Below are 25,461 nucleotides of genomic sequence, written 5' to 3'. Positions count from 1 at the left end.
GGAGGTGGGGAAAGTTAGGAAAGGGTTGGGGGAAACGCCTCTGCACACGACTCACGCTCATCATTCCGCGGCTGCATTCGTGAGTGCCAGGTGTGCTGCCCTGCTTTTCGTTCCACCCAAGAGAATCTACGCCGCCCACAATGCATCGCTGAGAGCCTCGTTGCTTGAACTGGCTAAAGGCCTGTCTCGTCGGGGCATTGTGGTTGACGCAGCAGCCACAGCTAGATGGCCCCAAGCAGGTCACGTAAAGCCACAGCGCCATCCCCACTTAAGTGTCCCCAGCTACTGGTCCACAAGGGATAGCTGGATAGCTCAGGTTGGTTAGAGCGTGGTTCTGACAACGCCAAGGTTGCAGGTTCGATCCCTGTATGGAACAACTGCACTGCAGGAGGTTAAGACTACCAGGGGTCAGCAAACTTTTTCAGCAGGGGGCCAGTCCACTGACCCTCAGACCTTGTGGGGAGCCAGACTATATGGGGGGGGGGATAAACGAATTCCTATGCCCCCCAATAACCCAGAGGTGCATTTTAAATAAAAGCATACATTCTACTCATGTGAAAATACGCTGATTCCCAAGACCGTCTGCCGGCCAGATTTAGAAAGCGATTGGGCCGGGTCCTTAGTTTGCCTACCCATGGACTAGACCACTGTTTCTCAACCTGTGGGTCCCCAAATGTTGTTGGACTACAACTCCCATCATTCCTAGCCAGCATGGCCAGTGGTCAGGGATGATGGGAGTTGTAGTCCAACAACATCTGGGGACCCACAAGTTGAGAACCGCTGGACTAGACCATGGCTAGGACAATTAAGGCCCAGGGGCCAGATCCGGCCCAATCACTTTCTAAATCCGGTCTGTGGATGGTCCGGGAATCAGGGTGTTTTTACATGAATAGAATGTGTTATTTTATTTAAAATGCATCTCTGGATTATTTGTGGAGCATCGGAATTCCTTCATTTCCCCCCAAAATATAGCCCGGCCCCCACAAGGTCTGAGGGACAGTGGACCGGCCCCCTGCTGAAAAATTTTCTGTCCCCTTGACTTGACGGTCCTCAAGGTCCCTCCCAACACTACAATTCTATGATGCTATGACCATGGCTAGGAAGCGCTTCGTTCCTCCATGAAGTCCCTCGCTTGAGGAAATCCACTGAGGTCCTTCCCGGATAGCATTCCGTGCTAAGCTGAAGACCTCCTCGTCCCGGGAAGGTCCCTGGCCAGATGGAAAGTGCGAGCTTGCTACTGGAGACCCGATTTTACTCTCTGGTGGCTGGAGGTATGTCTTATTGGCTACTTTATCTGCCTTCTGTGTTCAGTATTTTTTATTGTGCTTATGGGTTGTTTTAATCCATTGCCTTGACTCCCCGTCTCCCGCATCTGCCAGCAGATGTTCCATCCACCTACAGCACACACAGAGAGAAGAGACAGCAGGACCCGCTCCACCGTCCTAGCTAAAAGACCACCCTCCATTTAGCTTCTCTTCTCTTGGAAATGTCTGCATTCGAGCGAGAACTCTGTCACTCCAAGGTACCGCAGTTGCTTGCTTTCCTCCTCCCTCCCCTCCCCCTTTTCCTTTTGCGCCATGTCTCTTAAGACTGTAAGCCTGCCAGCAGAGACTGCTATCTTTTCAATCTGCACGCAGCGCTTGGGAAACTTTAGGCGCTTTATAAAGATGGGCATTCTGCTTTTAAATGGGTTGTACGTAGAGATGGGAAGGCCTGGGGAAAAACGGAAAATTTTCTTGCAAAGCCGTTTTTTTCCGGGATTTTTTTTTTTTTAAAAAAGTGTGTGGAATATTCAAACTACCGTATATCAAACTGAGTTGTGTTTTTCCCCAATTTTTTTTTTTGGGGGGGGGGGGCTTTGGAAAGAAACAGAAAAAAATCTGCCCACCCCCCGCACACCTTTTTCTGGGTATTTTCCAGACCTTCCCATCTCTAGTTGTATACCACTCTGGGCACCTTGGGCTGGAAAAAGGCATATTATGAGAGCCAGAATTGGCCAGTGTCTCTGAATCAAGTGTGAACATAATTGGTGGCGAAGCTCTGTGTGCAAACAGTGCTCAACCCCCAAGCCCCTCTAAGCCTCACTTTGCTCCGAGTCGAAAGGTGCCACCTTGAAACTCAAAACACGCTTTCTGACTTTGGGGGAGCGGTAGCTCAGCGAATATAGAGCATCTATCTGCTGCTATGCGAGCAGAAGGTCCCAGATTCAATCCCTGGGAGAGAAAAGCCAGTTTGAAACCTTGGAGGACAGCTGCTAGCCGGTGTGGACAGCACTGCGCTCGGTCATCATCATCATCATCATCAAACCTTTATTGCATTAGCATACAGCTATAGCAGGATAAGACAAAAATGCTAGAGAGAAGCAACCTAACAAAATTCAAACGATATTACTGGCATTGTGACATTTAAATTACCCTAAAACAATAATGTAATGCGCTCGGTCGTTCAGGGGCAGCTTCTGAAGCCGCCCCATCTGTGCTCCTTGGCTCCAGCTCAGCAGCCAGCCTACCTGAGGCCCTCCGTAGACAAAAAGCACAGTGGGATGTTTCTTCCCAGGCTGGAGGTCGTGAGGTTTGTACACCATCCCATACAACTCGACGTCCGACTGTGTGCGGAAGTGGAAGATCTCTGGGGGGATGTAATCAGTGGGGCAGCCTGCAGAAAAGCCAAGAGGAGAGAAGAGTCACCCAAGATATGGGTGATGCGCTGTTCATGGAATCTTGCCGCACACCCGTTTGATTGCATAAATGCATTAAAAAAAAAAGTAACGACAATGCTAACAAGTGAAAAATCAAATTTTGTGTTCTGCAGTGGAGGTAATTCAAACCACCCAGGGTACCCCATGAGAGTGATTCTACTGGGTCTCCAAGCCACAGTGGTGGCAATTGTTCTCTCTATTACACAGAAAAGGGACGCGGGTGGCGCTGTGAGTTAAACCACAGAGCCTAGGACTTGCCGATCAGAAGGTCAGCTTTTCGAATCCCTGCGACGGGGTGAGCTCCCGTTGCTCGGTCCCTGCTCCTGCCCACCTAGCAGTTCGAAAGCACGTTAAAGTGCAAGTAGATAAATAGGTACCGCACACTCCGACGGGAAGGTAAATGGTGTTTCCGTGCGCTGCTCTGGTTTGCCAGAAGCGGCTTAGTCATGCTGGCCACATGACCCAGAAGCTGTACGCCAGCTCCCTCGGCCAGTAAAGCGAGATGAGCGCCACAACCCCAGAGTCATCCACAACTGGACCTCATGATCAGGGGTCCCTTTACCTTTTATTTCACAGAAAAGGCCACTCAAAAGTGAAATGGGAAGGGTAGGCTTGGGAGGGGTCCAGCTTTGGGCCAAGCTCTGACTCCATACCATGTCCCAAAGAACTTAACACAGCTTCGCTGTGAGGCAATGGAGTGCGCCTCCGGGGGTGAAGTCCAACCGCTGTGTGAGCAGCACCCTGGGCCACAAGCCTGGGCAGTGTGTCTGGAGGTCCTGGACTGCCCAGACGACAAGAACCACCACCCCGGCCTTGCTGAAGTGGTCCAAAGTAAAGCAGAGCGAAACGTTTTGGCACCAGCTTGGCTGCAGGAGTTGCCAAAAAGGAGGCGTACAAGGCGCCGCCCAGATTTGTGCAGGGTTTCCTCTTTGGCCTTTTCTTCTCCCAAAGATACCCTGCGAGGCAGCGGGTAGATTTTCCCTCCAGATTTACTCCCAAAGTCTTTCTCACAAATGAGTACAGGGGCAAGTGCAGTGGATGTTTAGGATCAGAGTTTTCCTTCCCAGGTTCGCAAGCCCTACCTGCCCCTCACTTCCTTCTATGGCACAGGCAGAAACCGCCTTCTTGAGCATTGGACCCAGTCTTGGTCTCATCCGCTCCATCCACTGGAACCTATCTTCACACACAGAAGACCCTAACTCAGTGAGGGTTTGAGACCCATCAGCCCCCCTTGCCTGGTTCAGTCAGCCAGTCAAAGCCATTCCAGGATTGTGGCCGCTGTCGCCTGCTTATAGCTTCCAGGAGCGACAGGTGAGAGCTGAGTGCAGGGTAGGGACCAAAGTTGATCAAACTGCCCCAGAAGGAGCAGGACATGTCCCCCACCAGAGATACTCCATGTATACTAGGGGTCAGCAGTTTTTGTGGCTTGGGCTGGTTCAGGGTCCCGCAGACGCTGTAGTGGGCCCAAGTGTGTGGGCGCACGCATGCACAAACGCTATTTCTAGCACTCCTTCCAGTGCGGAGGAGGCGTGCAAAGCTTCCCATTGGCTGCAGGAGCGGTTTAGCGCGGCGCACGGGAGCTGACTGAACGGCCGGCGGGGGTCCATGGGCCAGTTAAACGACCCCCAGGGGCCGCTTGTGGCCCATGGGCCTTAGGTTGCCGACCCCTGGTGTATACACACAATTATACATACATACTTTTCAATAAAAGGCTATACAGTGGAACCTCGGTTTTTGAGCACCTCGAAAGCCGAACGATCCAGAACCTCAATGCCGAAAACCTGGAAGTGAATGCTTCCGTTTCTGAACGTGCCTCGGAAGTCAAACAACTTCTGAGGCACATTTCTCCATTTTCTCCATTGAGATTGCTGACCGGCAATTGCGCTTCAGTTGTCAAACGTTTCGGAAGTTGAACGGTCTTCCGGAACAGATTGCGTTCGACAACCAAGGCTCTGCTGCACAAGATTCTGCAAAATGTGGTATCATCAATACCCTGGGCTGTTCGACAGGTTTGCTGTTTTTCCCCCTCCACTTTTCAGATTTATAGTTCAAACAACGAAGCCCAACGTAAAATGTGGAACGACGCAGAAAAAGCCATCAGTGCAACTGCAATAGATAAAATCGAAACCAGGCTCGAACGCCCTTGAACGAGACGGGAAGCCAAGAGAAATCTACTCACTGGCAGCTTCCATCATGCTGGCCCAGAATTTCGGCTGCTTGTGGAGGGGGTCTTCCTCTTGGCCGCTAAGCTTGTAAACGTGGACGCAGGGAGGAGTGCTGACACTGCTGTAGTGACTAATGAACATGTCGAAATTCTGCGGGGAGGCAAGGAAGAGCGGCAAAGGTGGGTCGGGAGACACTCCAAGCAGCCCCACAGTTTTACCCAACAAATTATTATTGTTGCTGTTGTTGTCATCTTGGCGAGGAGAATTATGGACCCCACTGCCCCCACCTCCTTTTAAAAAAAGGGAACATGACCCCAGTCAAGCTTGCAAAAATCTATCATTTGCCCGATAATAAATGTTGGAAATGTAAGGAAAATGAAGGTACATTCTTTCACCTTCGGTGGACGTGTCCCAGGATTAAGGCTTTCTGGGAAATGATATATAATGAGTTGAAAAGGGTATTTAAATATACCTTCCTGAAGAAACCAGAGGCCTTTCTCCTGGGCATGGTCGGCCAGTTGGTGTCAAAGAAGGATAGAACGTTTTTTATGTATGCCACAACAGCAGCAAGAATACTCATTGCAAAGTATTGGAAGACGCAAGATTTACCCACTCTGGAAGAATGTCAGATGAAGCTGATTGACTGTATGGGACTGGCAGAAATGACTGGCAGAATCCGTGACCAGGGAGAAGAGTCGGCAGAGGAAGATTGGAAAAAATTTAAGGACTATTTACAGAAATATTGTAAAATTAAGGAATGTTGAATGATGCTGGATTGAAATTAAGTGGTTTCTAGCTGTAATGGTATAAAGGAATATGAAAAAATGGTTTTTTATAAGTAAAAATTTAAGGTTATAATAACCTAAGATGTTGGATAGAAAATAAGGTGTTTTTATAAGCTGTAATGCTTTGAGATATAGAGCCAAAGCTATCTCCTTGGCGATCTTGCGATTTTTCTTCACCGATGGGGCCTTTCATATCCCATCGGCGTTGAAAGTCTTCAAGGCCAAGGTGATCCCGACAATTGCTTATGCCATCTCAATTTGGGGGACTTTTGTCAACCTATCTCACCTAGAGGTTATTCAAAATCAGTTTTTAAGAGGGATATTGAAACTGCCCAACTGTGTAAGTAATACAGCGCTACGCATGGAACTTAATATTGTATCCCTGGAAAACGCTCTGTGGAAGCACATACTTTGTCACTGGTTATCTCTATGGCACAATCTCCCAAACTTGTACTTGATACAATGTATGTGGAGAGATGATTTCCAGAGCCCATGGGTTAAAAATTTACAACTGAAAATTACGGCAATGGGAATCTCCCCATCCAAATTACTAGAGCAGGATATAGTTCCAGCTAAAAGAACAGTAACCTGTAAACTAGAGGAGATGGACTTGCAGCAGAAAATGGTCTTGGGCAATGGTACCTGCTCACCTCTAAACCTTGGTTTATTACCCCTCTTAAGGCTCCCAAACTATTTGAATTCCTTAACTTATTCGGCTCATAGATATGCCTTTGTAAAGGCAAGATTCAACACCTTCCCATCGAACGTGCTGAGAAATAGATTCTCCAATGGACAGATATTGCTCTTATGTGATTGTAATTGTGGGGCACCGGAATCGTTGCATCACATAATTCTTGATTGTGCTTTTCACTCATCGGCCAGGAGCAAGTTTCTTGCTCAATATCTAAAGGGAATTGCCGATGATACGAATGAAGCCAAACTGAGATATCTATTAAATGATGATGACCCCCTAAGATCACTCATGGTTGCCAGATTCTTGATCAGCGTCCTATCCCTAAAGAAGAGAAACAGACTCCTGTGCGGCTCGGATAATCTCTTTAAACTATGATCTATGTTTTAGGATGTAATTAGGTGATTTCACCATTGATGTCTTCTATTAATTTATGAGTAGAGGGCGATGTTTATGTTACAAATTTATTGTAATGTATGATCTTGGTCTTTTGTTTTTGTTTTGCTTTGGTTCTTGTCTGTTTTTTGTAAGTCTTGGCAGTTTTAAATTTGGAGGTTTAAGTACATTATGTTGGTATGGGAAACTGTTGTGTGATGGGCCAATGGCCGTAATAAAGATCAATACAATACAATGCTTTGAGATAAGGATTTGCTGAACAAATAATTTGAACTGGACTACAAGAAGGGGAGGTATGAGGAGGTCAGAGAAATATGTTATTGAAAATTAAGTATAAGTGAACTATATGTGTTTTTAATTTTATTTTATTTTTGTTTGTATAAAAATTTGAAAATTTTAATAAATATCTTTTTTTTTTTAAAAAAAAAGGGAAACCAACCACGCTCACGGGAATTCTGCGACCCAGAGGGACAGACCTGGCTCATGGAACAGCTGTGGGAGAAGCCGAGGCTGGTGAGTCGCACGACCTCCCCGGGGGACTCGTAGCTGACCACGTAGAGGTGATGCTCTAGAGGGGTATCCTTCGTGCCCTGGAAGTAGACAAGCTTGGTTTCTTCATTCACCCAAATCTGTAGGGGGGAGAGAGAGGGAGAAACTACAATGGAAAATTGCTTTAAGGTCTGGATACAACTTGCCAGTAGGTTTGTTTTTAATTTACCGTATTTTTTGCTCTATAAGACTCACTTTTTCCCTCCTAAAAAGTAAGGGGGAATGTGTGTGCGTCTTATGGAGCGAATGCAGGCTGCGCAGCTATCCCAGAAGCCAGAAAAGCAAGAGGGATTGCTGCTTTCGCTGCGCAGCGATCCCTCTTGCTGTTCTGGCTTCTGAGATTCAGAATATTTTTGTTCTTGTTTTCCTCCTCCAAAAACTAGGTGCGTCTTGTGGTCTGGTGCGTCTTATAGAGCGAAAAATACGGTATATTCCCCTCGCCCCCCGCTTCCTCCAAGGAGGTCGAGGTGGAGCTCACAACAGTTCTCCCGGGTTATCCACGCAACAAACCTGTGAGGTGGTTTGGGCTGAGAGTGAGCAGCCAGCCGAAGGTCACCCAGTGAGTTTCGCAGCTAAACGGGGACTTCTCTCTCAGGTCTTAGTCCAACCCTCCAACCACTACACCACACTACTTCCTGTTGTGCAGAGGATCACTCATTCATGCATTCAGCCTTTATTGGCATAATTTAAACAATAAAATCACCAAGAGAGAGAAAAATCCACAAAACAATGGTAATCCAGACATATTAAAAACATGAAACGTATAAAAGACTCAGTAAGCACCTTAAGTAGTTTTTAAATTGACTTTTAAAATCTCAGCTAAATCTCCTGAAACAATCTCAGTAGTTTCAGGTATATCATCCCTCAGTGGAGAAAGGATTATAAATTCTTTGCAAGCAGTTACTTTAAAAGAGTCATCAGAAGGTCTCTCCAAACAATGTCAAAGAGAAGGAAGTCCAAAATAATATTGCATATCATATCTGGTGTATTCATACCAGAAGAGCAAAGTCTATTCTAGATGGGTATTTTTTTGAACCTTCCAGACAGTACAAATGAGGGGAATCCATTCAAGTGGGCTAACATAAAAACTCTACAATACAAAAAGCTATAAAAATAGTTGTACGTCATTTCATGATGTGGCTGCAAACCTAAGTAAGCAGATGAGCAGAGAGAGGGCTGAACAGGATAAAGGTTTTGAAATTCATGATGACCTAATATGCAACTCATCCAGGAAGAGAAGAGTATCTATTGGATTCCCTATTGTTTGAACAAAAAATTTTTTTCCTTCCAGTAGCACCTTAAAGACCAACTAAGTTAGTTCTTGGTATGAGCTTTCGTGTGCATGCACACTTCTTCAGGTACACTGAAACAGAAGTTGCCAGATCCTTCTATATAGTGAGAAGGTGGGGAGGGGTATTACTCAGAAGGGTGGTGGGAATGGGTGATTGGCAGATAGCTGTGATGAGCCTGTTGACGACTCTTAACGACTGCAATAGGTCTTACAGGAAAAAGCAAGGGGTGAGAAGGTGAAAAATGGCTTTGTCATGTATAATGAGATAAGAATCCAATGTCTTTGTTCAGACCAGGTCTCTCCATGGTTTTAAGTTTGGTAATGAGTTGCTACTTTGAGATCTTGTATAGAATGTCCTGGGAGATTGAAGTGTTCTCCTACTGGTTTCTCTGTCTTGTGATTCTTGATGTCCGATTTATGTCCGTTTATTCTTTGGCATAAGGTTTGGCCTGTTTGTCCAATATAGAGAGCTGAAGGACACTGTTGGCATTTGATGGCATATACAATGTTAGGCGATGAGCAATTAAATAGTCCCGAGATGGTATGTGTGATGTTGTTGTTTTTTGTTTTGACTATGGCAGACCAACACGGCTACCTTTCTGTAACTGGACCTATTGTTTTGAGTTTGCTTTGCAGAAAACCATGTAAAATTATGCAAATATCTCAGTAAACAAGTTAGCAGCCTTTCTGAGCCTGTACTAAAATAATTTTTTAACCAGTCCAGTTGAACCTTGGATCCCAAACGCCTCGCGAGTCGAACGTTTTGGCTCCCGAACGCCACAAACCCAGAAGTGAGTGTTCCGGTTTCCAAATGTTCTTTTGGAAGACGAACGTCCGGCGGGGCTAACGCGGCTTCTGATTGGCTGCAGGAGCTTCCTGCAGCCAATCAGAAGCCGCGCTTTGGTTTCCAAACGTTTTGGAAGTCGAACAGACTTGGGGAATGGATTCCGTTTGACTTCCGAGGTACCACTGTGTTTAAGTGTCATGATGCAACCCCTAGATTCTTAGAGGTGCTGACCTAGCTCGGCATATACAGTGGTGCCTCGCAAGACGAACGCCTCGCAAAACGAAAAGCTCGCAAGATGAAAGAGTTTTCCGTTTTTGAGTTGTTCCGCAAGATGAATTTCCCTATGGGCTTGCTTCGCAAGAAGAAAGTCCATAGGGAAATCTCCGCCGGCCTTCAGAAGAGGTCCAGGCCCTCTTCTGAAGGCCAGCGGGGGGCAAAAGTCTTTGCTCCCCCCCGCCTGCCTTCCCGGGATAGCGGAGACTTCTCCGCTGTCCCGGGGCGATCTGAAAATGCTGGCGGGCGGCAGCGAAGGCTTCGCTGCCGCCCGCCAGCATTTTAAAATCTCCCCGGAACAGCGGAGAAGTCTCCGCTGTCCTGGGGGCTTTTAAAATGCTGGCAGTCGGGAGGAAAGCCCTCCTGTCCCCAGAGCTTGCGGGGTGGGAGGTGGGGAGAAGGGCTTTTCTTCCCACCGCCAGCCTTCAGAACAGCCTTCTGAAGGCTGGCGGTGGGAAGAAAAGCCCTTGTCGTCCCCCCAGCCTTCAGAAGAGGTCGGGGGACAGACTGTCCCCGGACCTGGTCTGAAGGCGGTTTCCATAGGAACGCATTGATTGATTTTCAATGCATTCCTATGGGAAACCGTGCTTCGCAAGACGAAAAACTCGCAAGAAGAAAAAACTTGCGGAACGAATTAATTTCGTCCTGCGAGGCACCACTGTATAGCCAAATAAGAGAACACTCTTAGGAACTCCTAAGACCAGTCGGAAAAAAGGGTGTCTGAATGCCCTCGGGTCCTAGAATCTTCTAACCTTCTTCTCGAAGGCTAATTGCCAGCTTTGGGGGGGTGGGAGGGCACTTGGACCCCACCAGAGCCTCACAACTCCTTCCCAAAGCCTGGCGCCTCACCAAGCTGGCTTTGGAAAGGCATCCTCAAATTTTGGCCTTGCTCCACCCCCATGTGACAAGGGAGTGCAGCAGCTTGCACTAGACAAAGGTGTGGGGTGAACACTTTCCCAGTGCTCTGTTGTTCTGCTTTAGGGAGCAGGGCAGGAAAACCCACTTCTAGAGATGCACTATAAAATCAACTCCTGGCCTAGGACCGCTCTGACTGGGCTGCTCCAAAATTTCCAAAGTTTGTTCAATTATCCTTCATAAAAGTTATTGCATTACATTCTTCATTAAATTATCTTTCCACTGATATATAATTTTATGGTATTGCTCCAAAAAAGTGGTGTTATGAGCCATCATTGCCAAAACAAAATGACACCTGAATGGCTCAATAAACTCCTTTTTTCTGGTTATTTGGCTATAACTTTTGATAGAACACAGATAATTGAATAAAGTTCATTGCATTACATTCTTCATTGAATTATCTTTCCATTGATATATAATTTTATGGTATTACTCCAAAAAAAATGGTGTTATGAGCCATCATTGCCAAAACAAAATGACACCTGATTGGCTCAATAAACTCCTTTTTTTCTGGTTATTTGGCTATAACTTTTGATAGAAAACAGATAATTGAATAAAGTTCATTGCATTACATTCTTCATTGAATTATCTTTCCATTGATATATAATTTTATGGTATTACTCCAAAAAAAATGGTGTTATGAGCCATCATTGCCAAAACAAAATGACACCTGAATGGCTCAATAAACTCCTTTTTTCTGGTTATTTGGCCATAACTTTTGATAGAATATAGATAACTGAATAAACTTCGTTGCATTACATTCTTCATTAAATTATCTTTCGATCGAGATATCATTTTATGGTATTGCTCCAGAAAAAAGGTGGTGTTATGAGCCGCCAAACCTCGGAAATACACTCTTCCCCAAAGGTTTCCACATTTTTGGCCACTCGCGTATGCAGAGGCCGACAGCTGTGTGGGGGCATCCTGTTCCTGGGGAGGCCGTCACCAGAGAGAGAGACTCGCCTGGCGACTCCTTTGCCACCCCTTTACTTTGAGGGCGAAGACGGAAATCAAAACGCGAGGCAGGCTGCGGATTTCGAAGTTTCAATTCCATGCTGCCGAATTCAAGCGGGCACCTTGTACCTTGTTTCCGTGCCTGGCCAGGACCTCCCATTCACCGCTGGTGAGTGCCACCTCCTTCCTGAGAGGGCATTTGAAGTCCTCTGGGGCAGGGCAAAAAAGAGACAAGAGAGCGTGTCTGTCCAATGCAGAATGCTTTATTTAACCTACTTTTTAAGTAAAAATGAAAGCAATACTGTAAAGGGAATTGGGGGTTGCTTGTGCGTAAAAGGTGCTGCAGCTCTAGGCAACGTTGCCTGGCTAAACCTTTCCCTGGCTGGACAGCCCTTTCTCCATGGCTGTGTCAGTCCCTGGCAGAATCCGTTAGTGGGCGTTTTCTGAACTTCTTCCAACATAAAAATTCCTTCACTCCAAGTCTCCGCCTAGCCTCTCTGCGCGGAAGTCTCCTGCACAGAGTGGGCGTGCCCAACGGAGGTCCTGGGCTCTCCCCGCTGCTCTCTGTGGAAGAGTCTCGGAGCCCTCCCTCCGCAGCCTCCTCTTTCTTCCTGGTGTCCCTCCTATTTCCTTCCTCAAAGGAAACTCTCTCTCTCTCCCTGCTGGTTCCTTCTCCTGCATCGTCAGGGAGCCTTACCTCCACCCTAGGCTCCAATGGCAGTTCCCTGACAAATACTATGTGCACATAGATAACGCCGTAGGGGAGCTAAAATACACGCACGTCCTGCTGCCTGCCTGCTCACTATTCAGAAATTCACTTATCCGCACGTAAAGAATTATGCCCAAACCTTCCTGCAAACAACCACAGATTCAGCCTGGAGTTTGCCCACTTCCTTATTTGTTTCTGCTTCAGATGTCAAGGAAATGAACAACTATCTGACTTTTAGAAGACAACTGAAGGCAGCCCTGTTGAGGGAATTTTTTTAATGTTTGATGTTCTATCTTGTTTTTAATATTCTGTTGGGAACCGCCCAAAGGGACTTGGGAAACCCAGCCAGATGTGCGGGATAAAAATAAATAAATATTATTATTATTATTATTATTATTATTATTATTATTATTACTATTATTATTATTATTCTTATTGTTATTATCAACCAGATTTGCCCCTTCAACTGCTCTTGGCTACTGGGAAAACAGTCAAGGTGAACCGTGGGAGAAAGTTTTCCCGGAAGACTAGCACTGCAGGCAGGCAGTCAGCTCTTGGGATCTCACCTTGGCTAGGGACGTACGGCTGCGTCCAGTCGAAGCTGCCCCGCCGGAGGACGACCGTGACTTTGTACAGGTGGCAGAAGCCCGTCTTGCACTCATTGGCCCGGATGAAGCAAAGCTCCTCCTCTTCCCCCTCTGGCTGGACAAAAGGGTAAAAGATGTCGTGGACCTGCCCGGAAGAGAGGGGAGGTATGCTAGCAACATCACAGGAGAGGCATTTCCAGCTGCCCCACCCTCCACGTTTGAAAGCCTTGCAAGTTTTGGCAAGAGAAGGACCGCGAGCAACACCATGGCAGGCATCTTTCCCGGACGAAGGTGGAAGTGCCAAGCTCCCTTGTTATTTTGGCTACTGCCAGGAGGTGTAACATGGTTGAATGTTAAATTTACAGTACAGTGGTACCTCGGTTTGGGACGCGGGTGGCGCTGTGGTCTAAACCACTGAGCCTAGGGCTTGCCAGTCGGAAGGTCGGCGGTTCGAATCCCCGCGACGGGGTGAGCTCCTGTTGCTCGGTCCCTGCTCCTGCCAACCTAGCAGTTCAAAAGCACATCAAAGTGCAAGTAGATAAATAGGTACCACTCTGGCAGGAAGGTAAACAGCATTTCCGTGGGCTGCTCTGGTTCACCAGAAGCGGCTTAGTCATGCTGGCCACATGACCCGGAAGCTGGACGCCGGCTCCCTCAGCCAATGAAGCGAGATGAGCGCCACAACCCCAGAGTCGTCCGCGACTGGACCTAATGGTCAGGGGTCCCTTTACCTTTACCTCAGTTTAAGAACAGTCCGGTTTAAGAACGATTCAGTTTACGAACTCCGCAAAACCGGAAACAGTGTCCCGGTTTGAGAGCTTTACCTCAGTCTAAAGAACGGAATCTGAATGGTGGAAGGGCACTGACGGCAGGAGGCCTCATTAGGGAAAGCGCGCTTTGGTTTAAGAACAGTTTTGGTTTAAGAACGGACTTCTGGAACGGATTAATTTTGTAAACCGAGGTACCACTGTACTGAAAAGTTTGGGGTGTGTTGTACATTATTTAAATTTTTTTCTGTTGCTTTATGATGGAAGTGTTCCTGTGATAGCTGATTTTGAGATGCATTCCTGTTTCGTCTGCTATAGTCTGCTTTGAACAGGATTCTCTCTTTTTTGGGCAGAAAAACAAGCGTGCAAATAAAATTAGGAATGGATGATTATTGAAGCGCTTCAAAAACACGGGGTGACTTGGGCTCCCAGCTAAGAGAACAGAGCCATTAACACAAACCATCATCTGGTACAATATATAATATATATTCAAATATATAAAAGGATGTCACATAGAGGAGGGAGAAAGGTTGTTTTCTGCTGCTCCAGAGAAGCGGACACAGAGCAATGGATCCAAACTGCAGGAAAGAAGATTCCACCTAAACATTAGGAAGAACTTCCTGACAGTAAGAGCTGTTCGGCAGTGGAATTGGCTGCCAAGGAGTGTGGTGGAGTCTCCTTCTTTGGAGGTCTTTAAGCAAAGGCTTGACAGCCATATGTCAGGAGTGCTCTGATGGTGTTTCCTGCTTGGCAGGGGGTTGGACTCGATGGCCCTTGTGGTCTCTTCCAACTCTATGATTCTATGATTCTATGATTCTATAAACTCTCCACACAGGCCAAACTAGCCTCCTGCTGGGTGGCCACTGTCTCGAAAGCTACGCCAAAGCCTCTCCCAAATGCCTATGGATTCCAGACATTCACAGGGCAAACTAGCCTCTAGGCCAGGGGCTGCCAGACCAAAGCTCCACAAACTCCATTCACGTGGCCTGTGGCGTGTCTGTGGGTTTGTGATTTTATTTTAATTTACTGAATTCATTGAAAATGGGAGACAGTACACCCACTGCAAGAAAAAGTCACCCTATACTGGTTTTTCGTTGCTTCTCTTACTTCTGACACTGTATTCTACTGCGCTGCAATCTGAATTCTATGAAACAACAGTATGCAAGAAATAAAGGAAGCAATAAAAAAGGCAACTGAAAAGCACACAGCCTCTAGCACGGCGCAGTGCAATTGCTAGAGAAGGCAGAAAAACCATTAAGTAGTCCTGCCAAGACCCAAGTGGTCTGTTGGGGTGGGGAGTTGGGGCTCTAGAAACATTTTTACTATTCTTAATTACCGTATTTTTTGCACCATAACACTCACTTTTTTCCTCCTAGAAAGTAAGGGGAAATGTCTGTGCGTGTTATGGAGGAAATGCCTACGGGTGGCATGCCTACGGATTTTCCTCCTCTAAAAACTACGTGCGTTATGGTCGGGTGCGTGTTATAGAGCGTTCATTTGGTCCCCAAAACAACCCTGTGAGGTAGGTCAGGCTGAGAGACATAGCAGCTGGCCCACAAGGCCACACACCTACACACCCAGCGAGTGCGGTGGCCAAGTGAGGATTTCAACCCTGGTCTCCCAGGCCCCAGTCCAACACTCTAACCACTACATCGCGCTGCCTGTCCTGCGGCCCCAGGCCTCTTGACATCATTTTCGGAGCCCTCAGAAGGGAAGGGAAGCTGCTCTCAGTGACTTGAGCAGATGCCTTGTGTGCAGAAAAAAGAGTACCCCCCCAACTGTTTCATTTGAAGCGGGACATCCAGAATAACAAAAGCCAATCCCGACTTCTGTTTGCATCCCAAAAAGCCAGCTTGATCTTTATGTATAGTTTCATTTAATAATTGTTTCAATCTGTTGGCTGGAATGTCAGCGAATATTTTGTAATCACTGTTCAGCAGCGATATGGGCCTATAGTCTTTAATTAGCGTCAGGTCTTGTCGTGGTTTTGGTATCAACACGACAAAAGCTTCTTCCCACGATGCCGGTATTATTGCACATTTTAAAATTCTATTCATTACCAATTTCAATTGTGTTATTAAGAATTCCTCTATTTTTTTATAATATGCTGCTGTCAAACCATCTGTTCCAGGTGCTTTTCCTGCTTTTGCTTTCATATTTGCTTGGTGCACCTCCCTTGTTGCAATTGGCTGATTTAATTGTTCCCTTTTCTCTGCTCCTATTGTCCCGGTTTTTAAAAAGGAAAGGGACCCCTGACCGTTAGGACCAGTTGTGACCAACTCGGAGATTGCGGCGCTCATCTCGCTTTACTGGCCAAGGGAGCCGGCATACAGCTTCCGGGTCATGTGGCCAGCATGACTAAGCCGCTTCTGGCAAACCAGAGCAGCGCACGGAAACGCCGTTTACCTTCCTGCTGGAGCAGTACCTATTTATCTACTTGTACTTTGACGTGCTTTCGAACTGCTAGGTTGGCAGGAGCAGGGACCGAGCAACAGGAGCTCACCCTATCGCGGGGATTCGAACCGCCGACCTTCTGATCGGCAAGTCCTAGGCTCTGTGGTTTAACCCACAGCACCACCCGTGTCCCTGTCCCAGTTTTTGCTCCAAATGAAAGGCTCTCATTCTGGCACTTGTCAGGAGGTTTTTGCCAGAGCGTCTTCCCACCCAACACTCTGGCGTGACCCTGCTGACAAGTGCCAGAGCATCTTCCAGACCTTTCTGATTCAGGACAGAGCAGCCAGATTGGAAGGCACTCTGGTGCAACCTTACCAACAACCTGATTTGGGGGGATGCAAAAGGTCCATGGGAGAATAAACCCCTCTGCTTCACCGCTGCTACCGCAGTTAGGAGCGCATAAACCCATCTCTCGCAGGACTGCCCGCACTGATTGGCAGCTTCAGATGGGAGCCTTGTCTGCACCATACCTGGAGATGTTGGGCACTGAATGAAGGACCTTCTGCATGCAAAGTCTAGTGTTTCGCCTCTCTGTGCAGGGATCCACATCGGCGGGGTGTGCGTGTTTGTGTGTGTGTGTTCAATAAAAGTGTAGGGGAGGAATCTTTACTTTCCTAAAACAGCAGCGAAAGGCAGGGGGAAGAAGTAGGGGGCTAGGCCCTTCCCACCCAACTCCAGCCATTTCAGCCCACGCCGCCCCCTTACGTTTATCCAGACATCGGTGACTTCTTCATAGATAATGAAGGGGTGGACGTTCCCCGGCACAGCTTTGGCAAATTCCTGGCGCTGCTCCTCGCTCTCTGGAACCGGGATGAAGAGGGCAGGGGGGAACAGGACGAGCTGGAGCTGGTGCTGAGGCCGGTCGAGGAACATGGCCCAGGCACTGAGCAGAGAGAGGCAAAGAGAGGAAGAGAGTGGGAGAATCAATATTTCGTAACTGGGAGACCCAAAAAACGGACAGCCTCACAAGGTGGTAGTCTCTCCTTCAGGGTAGATTTGATTGGCAGTGCCAGTCCTGAATGTATAGGATTTGTGACCATTATGCTCATTGCCTTCAGTAGCAGTAAAGCTCTGCTGAATGAAATATTAATTGCCTCTGGTCTATTTTGCTTGGGAATCCTGCAATGTGTTTATAGGTTGTTTACTCTGCTAACTATACGCTGGAATATGCTCTGGATCAATACTGAGAAGAATTACATGACATGTTTCTGACTATATCAGGGGTCAGCAAACTTTTTCAGCAGGGGGCTGGTCCACTGTCCCCCAGACCTTGTTGGGGAGCCGGACCATATTTTGGGGGAAAACAAAACAAAACACCGAATTCCTATGCCCCGCAAATAACCCAGAGATGCATTTTAAATAAAAGGACACATTCTACTCATGTAAAAACACGCTGATTCCCGGACCGTCCGCGGGCCGGATTGAGAAGGCGATTGGGCCAGATATGGCCCCCGGTTTGCCTACACATGGACTATGTCTTCATTATGTTTTTATCACTGGTGTTTTGTGACGTTTCTAATGTTGCACACTGCCCTGAGACCTTTCAAAAAAGGGCTGTATATAAATTGAATTAACAACAACAACATCAACAACGTATTAAATTTGTACACTGCCCTTCATTCGCAGATCTCAGGGCATAAAATCACCATATAAAACCACAAAATAGCAAAAAATAAAGAACAACAGCAAACCAAGAATCCCTCCTTGTGATTCGGTTTTGTTCCGATTGAATGGAAGTGTGGATGAGCCCTAAATCTGCGAGAACGTCTCAGGCAGGAGGCTGGACACGACAGACAAGGAGAGGAACCACAAGGGGAAGCTGCAAGACATCCACTTTGCATGCAGAAAGCCCCCCCGGCTCAATCCCCAGTTAAAAAAGAACAGAGAAGCCCAGCGGTGAGGAAAACCTCTTTCTCCCTCTGCTGAGACCTTAGAGACACTGCCCGTAAGGGCACACAACACTGGGCGAGATGGACAAAGGGTCTGGGCAGGGGTAAGGAGCTCCCTGCTTTCCCCACTGCACTTACTAAAGTTCACTTACTATTTACCATCCTGGGTCCACCCGGCCCGTGCGATGTACTCCACCCGCGGGAACATCGTTGAGAAGGGGTGCACCAGCTCCTTGTCCTGGGAAGATACTATCTGCAAAGAGGAAAGGGGAGAAGTTGCCACTCGTTTTACTTTTACTTTTAAAGGGGACCATTAGGTCCAGTCGTGCCCGACTCTGGGGTTGTGGCGCTCATCTCGCTTTATTGGCCGAGGGAGCCAGCATACAGCTTCCGGGTCATGTGGCCAGCATGACAAAGCCGCTTCTGGAGAACCAGAGCAGCGCGCGGAAACACCGTTTACCTTCCCGCCGGAGTGGTACCTATTTATCTACTTGCACTTTGACGTGCTTTCGAACTGCTAGGTTGGCAGGAGCAGGGACCGAGCAACGGGAGCTCACCCCGTCGCAGGGATTCGAACCGCCGACCTTCTGATCGGCAAGCCCTAGGCTCTGTGGTTTAACCCACAGCACCACCCGCGTCCCTCCACTTAACCCACCACTGAGAGCACCTGCTCCATCAGGCCGTGGGAGAAACAGATAGGGTACTTCAGCCGGTAGAGCACGAGACTCTTCATCTCGGGGGGGGGGGTGTTTCCCACCCCCACATGGGGCAAAAGGTTCCTGCGTGGCAGGGACTTAAGGCAAGATGACCGCTGGTGGTCCCTTCCATCTCTATGATGCCAGTGCTGTAAAGCGGCCTTCATATCTGCGCCCCCAGGGGATTTCTGGAACCGGAACCCCAGAGTCGGTCACGACTGGACCTAATCGTCAGGGGTCCCTTTACCTTTACCTGTTGGGAAGTTCCAAGTGTGGCTGAATCCATGAAGGTGTCAGTGGACTGAAGCAGAGGTGTGAATGCTGAGCGAGTGGAATTCTATGTTATGAGCTTTGGTGCCTTATAGATTGCACTGTTTATACGAATTTTGATTTAGTTTACAGGCAGCTCCATGTTTACGCAGGGGTTGTGTTTCGAGGCACCGCACTTGTCTGTGAAATCGTGAATAATTGAAAGCCGTTGGAAGAGCCCGCAAGCACCCTTTTAGTGACATCTTTGCGATGTTTCCAGGTCGCTTCTGGGTTTGATGCAATGCACATACCGTATTTTTCGTCCCATAGGACGCTCGGTCCCTTAGGACGCACCTAATTTTTTGGGGGGGGGGATAAAGGAAATCCCCCCCTTTATTTCCCTCCCAAAACCAGGTCGGGGAACAGCGGGATGGCGGCGCTGTGCCTCCCCGCTGTCCCCCGAGCTTGTGGGGCTGGTCGGTGTCTGCCCGGCTCTCCAGGAACTCCCGCAGGGCTCCCCAGGCTGCGGATGTCTGCCCGGCGCGCGGGGTGCTCTGCTTCAGGGCGTCGTGCGCGCCGGGCGGCAGGCTGCTATCCGCAGCCTAGGGAGCCCCGCGGGAAGTCGCGCTGGGCTCCCATGGCTTGCGGATATCTTCCTGAAGCCTGGAGAGCGAGAGGGGTCGGTGCGCACTGACCCCTCTCGCTCTCCAAGCTTCAGCAAAAGCCTGCATTCGCCCCATAGGACGCACACAGATTTCCCCTTCATTTTTGGAGGGGGAAAAGTGTGTCCTATAGGGCGAAATATATGGTATATACTGAACATGAGGAAACATTTATTTATTTATTATATTTATGAGCGCCGCCTTTTTCTTCCAGGGGAGCCCAAGGTTCTCCTCCTTCCTCTCTTTCACCTTCACAAGAATCCTGGGAGGCAGGTTAGGCTAAGAGACGGCGACTGGCTGCTGACACGAGTCTTGTTGGCACAAAACAGCTGTGCTCAGAAATTCACATCACCTGCCGATTTGCTACTGGGCCAAGTTCAAGGCATTACTACAGTGGTACCTCTGGTTGTGGATTTAATTCCTTTCGGGGTGCCATGCTATTAATACTTTGAGCTGCTTTTGAGTTTGCTTTGTGAAGGAAAGCCCGAGAGGAAAGAAGTCAAAGACAATTAGCAAAATGGAACCCAGCTCGCTTACCTTCCCTTGGCTATCCACTTGAACTTCAGCAAGCTTCAGCGAGATTTTGGGGTTCTTGCTGCCTGGAATGGAGGGGAAGAAGGACATGAGGAGGCAGCTGAGATGAATGCTTTTAACACTCATTTCCCTTCATGTAGGTTGTGTTAGTATTTCACGCATCTGATGCTGCAGATGAGATTGGTGTCAATCACATGCCTGTCTGGGAAGACCGTGGGAACAGAAGACAGCCTTATCTCTCTTCTACTGTCTGTACTGTTGGACTGTACTTTTGCTTTTACTTCGTCCTGTTTTCTCTCGTAGCTGGTGAGAGACGCCATAATGCTTTGTCTGTACAAAGTGTGTAAATAAATACCGTATTTTTTGCTCTATAAGACTCACTTTTTCCCTCCTAAAAAGTAAGGGGAAATGTGTGTGCGTCTTATGGAGCGAATGCAGGCTGCGCAGCTATCACAGAAGCCAGAACAGCAAGAGGGATCGCTGCTTTCACTGCGCAGCGATCCCTCTTGCTGTTCTGGCTTCTGAGATTCAGAATATTTTTTCCCTTGTTTTCCTCCTCCAAAAACTAGGTGCGTCTTGTGGTCTGGTGCGTCTCATAGAGCAAAAAATACGGTACGTAGATTAGCTCTACGATGTCTCACGCTTCTTGCTGTGTAATGCCAGAAGTGTAGTGTGCATATACCATCTGGTATATGTCGCTGAGCGCACTGGAGAAGAAGGGAAATGCCTTTTCCAGAGATGCGCATACCGGAGGATGCTCAGAAAGCGGGGGCTGCAGGAGCACCCCAGGGCGTTTTCCAACAGGTTGAAGAGGGCAAGCCCAGCCCCCCCAATAATTTTTATTAAGTTTTATACAATTATAACACATACTGCAACAAACGTTGAACAACCAAAAAACAAACCAAAACAAAAACTAAAAAAGAGAGGAAAAAAATACATCTATAAAAAATAACAGCAAACAGATAAACAACACAAACAAACTTAATTATTTAAAAATCCAACCTTACAAAAATGTTACTTGACTTCCTCTAGTCCCTCCCTTCTGAATTCCCTTATATGTGAATGTAACAGTTTTCCAATATCATTATTAGAGCACAATATTCCAGTTATAATCAAATTTCTTCACTTTTCTTAATGTTCTCAATCCCATTTATTTAAGTAAATCCTAATTTAATCCTAGGCCTGTTTGGTACTTTCAAGTAACTTCTAATTTTTAATATTACAATATTTATTCAAATAGTCCTTAAATTTCCTCCAATCTTCTTGATATTCCTCTTCTTTCTAGCCACGGATTCTTCCAGAGCTGGAGGGAGGGGCGCAAGCACAGCTCTTGGCTGGTCAATAACACAGGAGGATTGCCATCTCTGCCATTATTACCCTTCCCCTAAGATTACAACACTAAAACCTGCTATTGGACTGCGTTACATTTTTTTTCCTTGTGAGTAACAACTGCATTGGCCACTGGGTGGCAAAAATTTAAATGATCTGGCTTTCCCAGAAGAAAATCAGAATCCACGGAGAAATACAAGAAAGTGGAGGTGCCTCCTAAGGAATTCTGCGAGTTCCGGGTTCAACTCCGGCCACCTCTGGTTAAAAGGATCAGAGGCAGAAGGCGGTGTTGTCTGCCAGGTGGGGTTTTCCAAGCCCCCTTCATCCTCACCCCACAGCTCCCCCACTGACCTGTCCTGGGGTAGCGATACGAGTCCGTCTTCCTTTCTTCCAGGGCGGGAGAAGGAACATGGATGATCTCCACCTCCGACTCGTCCACCTCCTCATAGAGGATTCGTAACGTGTTCCAGCCCTCGGGACCTAAGGTGAGGAGGCGAGATGGGGAGGTGAATTCTGAGGCAGCTCCTCCCAGCAGTCTCTTCCTGCACACACTGACCGTGGAGCGTGGCCCATTCAACAAGAAGAGGACTGTGCAACACAGACTTCTTCTGCATGCAGCAATGCGTGGCAGGAAACTGCTACTATATTTCTCCAAGGAAAACACTCCTGCTCACACGTCTAGAAGCTTGTGGTCCAAGGCTGCATTTGCAGAGCAGTTTATCCCATTTTCCCAAGGTTTTTCCCTAACTGCTAATTTCTGCATTGTGCTTTGAGCTTTCGCATGACACAAAAGCCACTTCCAGAAATGCAGCAGAACATGGTGCAAGCTTAGCGTTCATTTCCATGTTGTTCGCTTCCGGGGGTGGGGGGAATTTTCATTTGCAAAATATCACAAAAATAAGTGCTAAACTTGTGCTCTATTCTGCTATATGCCTGGAAGCGGCTTCTACGCCACGCGAAAGCTCAATGTGGAAACTGATGACAGGTAAAAGTACTTATTCACGCAGCACACAATTAGCCTATGGAACTCGCTCACCTCGAAAGGGATATTGTAGAGCTGGAAACGGTTCAGAAAAATGGGCCATACCTCAAGGACTGCCCTTCCCCATATAAACCAACCCAGACTCTGTGCCCAAAATCCTCCCTTTAAAAATAAAGTTGAGACTGCAGCCCTCGTTGCACTGAACAAAAGGCTGGACTGAACACAAACTCAGGAAACCATGGAATAGCCAGGCCCTTCTTTGTGTGCCTCCTCCACGAGAGGTCCAGAGAGCGGCAACACAAGAACAGGGCCTTTTCTGTGGTGGCTCCCTGTTTGTGGAATGCTCTCCCAAAGGTTTGTCTGGGTGCCTTCATTGTACATCTTTAAGCGAAAATGTTCCTCTTCCACCAGGCCTTTGGCCGATTAATATTTTAAGACCTTTTAAATGTGTTGGGGGGTGTATTGTATTGTTTTGCTTTGTTTTTGTTTTAACTATTTATTTTGTGCTTTTATCCTGTATTTTTATATTGTGAACAGTCCTGAGATTTTCAGATGAAGGGCGGTATATGAATTTTAATAATAATAATAATAATAATGTAAAGGACCCCTGGATGGTTAAGTCCAGTCAAAGGCGACTATGGGGTTGCGGCGCTCATCTTGCTTTCAGGCCGAGGGAGCCGGCGTTTGTCCGCAGACAGCTTTCCAGGTCATGTGGCCAGCAGGACTAAACCGCTTCAGGTGCAACGGGACACTGTGATGGAAACCTGAGCGCATGGAAACGCCACTTACCTTCCCGCCACAGTGGTGCCTATTTATCTACTTGCACTGGCGTGCTTTCAAACTGCTAGATTGGCAGGAGCTGGGACCGAGCAACGGGAGCTCACTCCGTCGCGGGGATTCGAACCGCTGACCTTCCGACTGGCAAGCCCAAGAGGCTCAGTGGTTTAGACCACAGCGCCACCTGCGTAATGAGGATGGAGTGGCTCCCCTATAAGAAAAGGTCGCTGTGTTTGGGGCTTTGAGAGAAAAGGCAACTCATCCTCCCTGATAGCTGTCCATGCTGTCAAGGACTGATCTGAGTTGTAGTCCAACAACACTTGGGAACAAAAGATGGGAGAAGACTGATCTAAGTGCTGGTAGGATCGTTGCGTGGCCTAGGTGCCCAGAGCACTCACCTTCTTGGCAAGATGTGGGACACCACCAGTACCCCGTAAACCGGTCAAACTCCTCCTGAATGACGAACGTGGCTACGCCTGCAGATTTGGGGTCATCTAGCACGCTGGATAAGCCTGCAGTGGGGAGAGAGGAGGCAGAGTTTGGGCCAGCGAATTGAACCTAGCACAGCTGGCTATGATCTCCTAGCCCTGAGTGGTTTTCTCCGACGGGCCCTAAGAAAAAGGGAAACTGCCTTGCTCATAAAGGGTAAAGGGGCCCCTGATGTTGGGATACTGCCAGGGAGATAAAGTCCATCTGAGCCCCCAAGCTCGGTGCCGGAAGATCCATCGACCTCCCGTAGTCAGGCAATATCAGCAATCAGCGACACGAAGCCTCAGGCTTGTGCACACTCTATCAGCAGAATTCACACAGCAAAAGATGCACAGCAGGAAAGCATATTTACAGTTTATTCAGCGTTGGTCAGAACAAAGGAAGACATGACCGTCTGCTCCGACTGCTCAGGCAAACAGTAGAAAACGAAAGGAACAGACAACAGAAACATCCTGTGAGACAGGAAATACGCAGGCTGTGACACAAACATCCTGCTCCCCTTTAAGGTGGAACGGAAATATCCTAACACCCTGACCATTAGGTCCAGTCGTGGCCGATTCTGGGGTTGCAGTTCTCATCTCACTTTACTGGCCGAGGGAGCCGGCGTCCAGCTTCCAGGTCATGTGGCCAGCAGGACTAAGCCGCTTCTGGCGAACCAGAGCAGCGCACGGAAACGCCGTTTGCCTTCCCGCCGGAGCGGTACCTATTTATCTACTTGCACTTGGACGTGCTTTCGAACTGCTAGGTTGGCAGGAGCAGGGACCGAGCAACGGGAGCTCACTCCGTCGCGGGGATTCGAACCGCCAGCCTTCTGATCGGCAAGTCCTAGGCTCTGTGGTTTAACCCACAGCACCACCCGCGTCCCTATGCCTTGTTCATAGTCAAGGCCATTTTATGATATAAATAAAATGACCGAGCCAGGTCCTCTCTTCCATGTCCTTCTGCAGACAAGGCCCATGTGCAAAGAGGTGTGTGAGTCAAGATGACTGTGTTCCCTTCTCTCCAGAGCAAGTCGCCCTCTGCTTCTGAGGTCGCAGGGAGCTGCAGGAGGACTTTTTACATTCCTCGTTTCATGTCACCTGCCCAGCCCTGGAAGAGGAGTAAGGGCTTAGTCCAATGGTCATGCAGGAAGTCCCTAGCATGCCATCCAGAAAATGGTTGTGTCCCCCAACAGCACCATCTCCCTCCCTCCAAGGAATTATCGTAAGAAGGGAAGGATCAGAGATGGCTCTGCTTTTGGGGTGGCCACGAACTTAAAATTCAACTCGCCTTGTCTTCAAATTATTCACCTGACTAGCCTACAGGGTTCTGAACAAATGTTTATAACCCTCCAAAAAGCTCTAAGGATTGTAATTCTGATTTACAGGATACAGCGGTACCTCAGGTTACATACGCTTCAGGTTACAGACTCCGCTAACCGAGAAATAGTACCTCGGGTTAAGAACTTTGCTTCAGGATGAGAACAGAAATTGTGCTCCGGTGGCGCGGCAGCAGTGGGAGGCCCCGTTAGCTAAAGTGGTACCTCAGGTTAAGAACAGTTTCAGGTTAAGAACGGACCTCCGGAACGAATTAAGTCCTTAACCCAAGGAACATGGGAATCGGTTGCACAAGAATTCCCTCTCTCTTCAGCTATCATTTTGGATTATTTGAATACAAGGGACAGAAAGACTAGGCTTGGGCTCCGAGGTCATTGTACACCTCCCATTTAGGAAATTTATGGACAAGACCATTAACCATGCTGGTATTTGCAAACAAGACCTGAAGGATTGGGAGCATTAACCCAAATGACCACAGTGGCTGGAGACAGAAAGTCAGGTCACGCATCCACAACAGG

General features: G+C 47.9%; 1 protein-coding gene across 5 annotated transcripts in view; it reads right to left on the bottom strand.

The window, feature by feature from the left end:
• DPP9 (dipeptidyl peptidase 9) overlaps positions 1 to 25,461 on the bottom strand; it is a 58,161-nt gene that overhangs the window by 9,591 nt on the left and 23,109 nt on the right. For 4 of the 5 annotated variants that reach the window (XM_053372911.1, XM_053372907.1, XM_053372910.1 and 1 more), the window contains 10 exons: positions 23,537 to 23,650; positions 21,731 to 21,859; positions 20,054 to 20,115; positions 18,063 to 18,163; positions 16,727 to 16,904; positions 12,780 to 12,945; positions 11,634 to 11,713; positions 7,212 to 7,364; positions 4,878 to 5,013; positions 2,510 to 2,655 (listed from right to left, as the gene is read on the bottom strand). In XM_053372911.1, the coding sequence (XP_053228886.1) occupies positions 2,510 to 2,655; positions 4,878 to 5,013; positions 7,212 to 7,364; positions 11,634 to 11,713; positions 12,780 to 12,945; positions 16,727 to 16,904; positions 18,063 to 18,163; positions 20,054 to 20,115; positions 21,731 to 21,859; positions 23,537 to 23,650 (1,265 nt within the window). The remainder of the gene's footprint in view (positions 1 to 2,509; positions 2,656 to 4,877; positions 5,014 to 7,211; positions 7,365 to 11,633; positions 11,714 to 12,779; positions 12,946 to 16,726; positions 16,905 to 18,062; positions 18,164 to 20,053; positions 20,116 to 21,730; positions 21,860 to 23,536; positions 23,651 to 25,461) is intronic. The other variant, XM_053372908.1, reaches the window with a different exon arrangement.

This window comes from Podarcis raffonei, chromosome 18, assembly GCF_027172205.1.
Source record: "Podarcis raffonei isolate rPodRaf1 chromosome 18, rPodRaf1.pri, whole genome shotgun sequence".
In the NCBI taxonomy this organism is placed as follows: Eukaryota; Metazoa; Chordata; class Lepidosauria; order Squamata; family Lacertidae; genus Podarcis; species Podarcis raffonei.
Note: the sequence above shows the minus strand (reverse complement) of the source record. Positions and strands in the feature narration are given on the sequence as shown.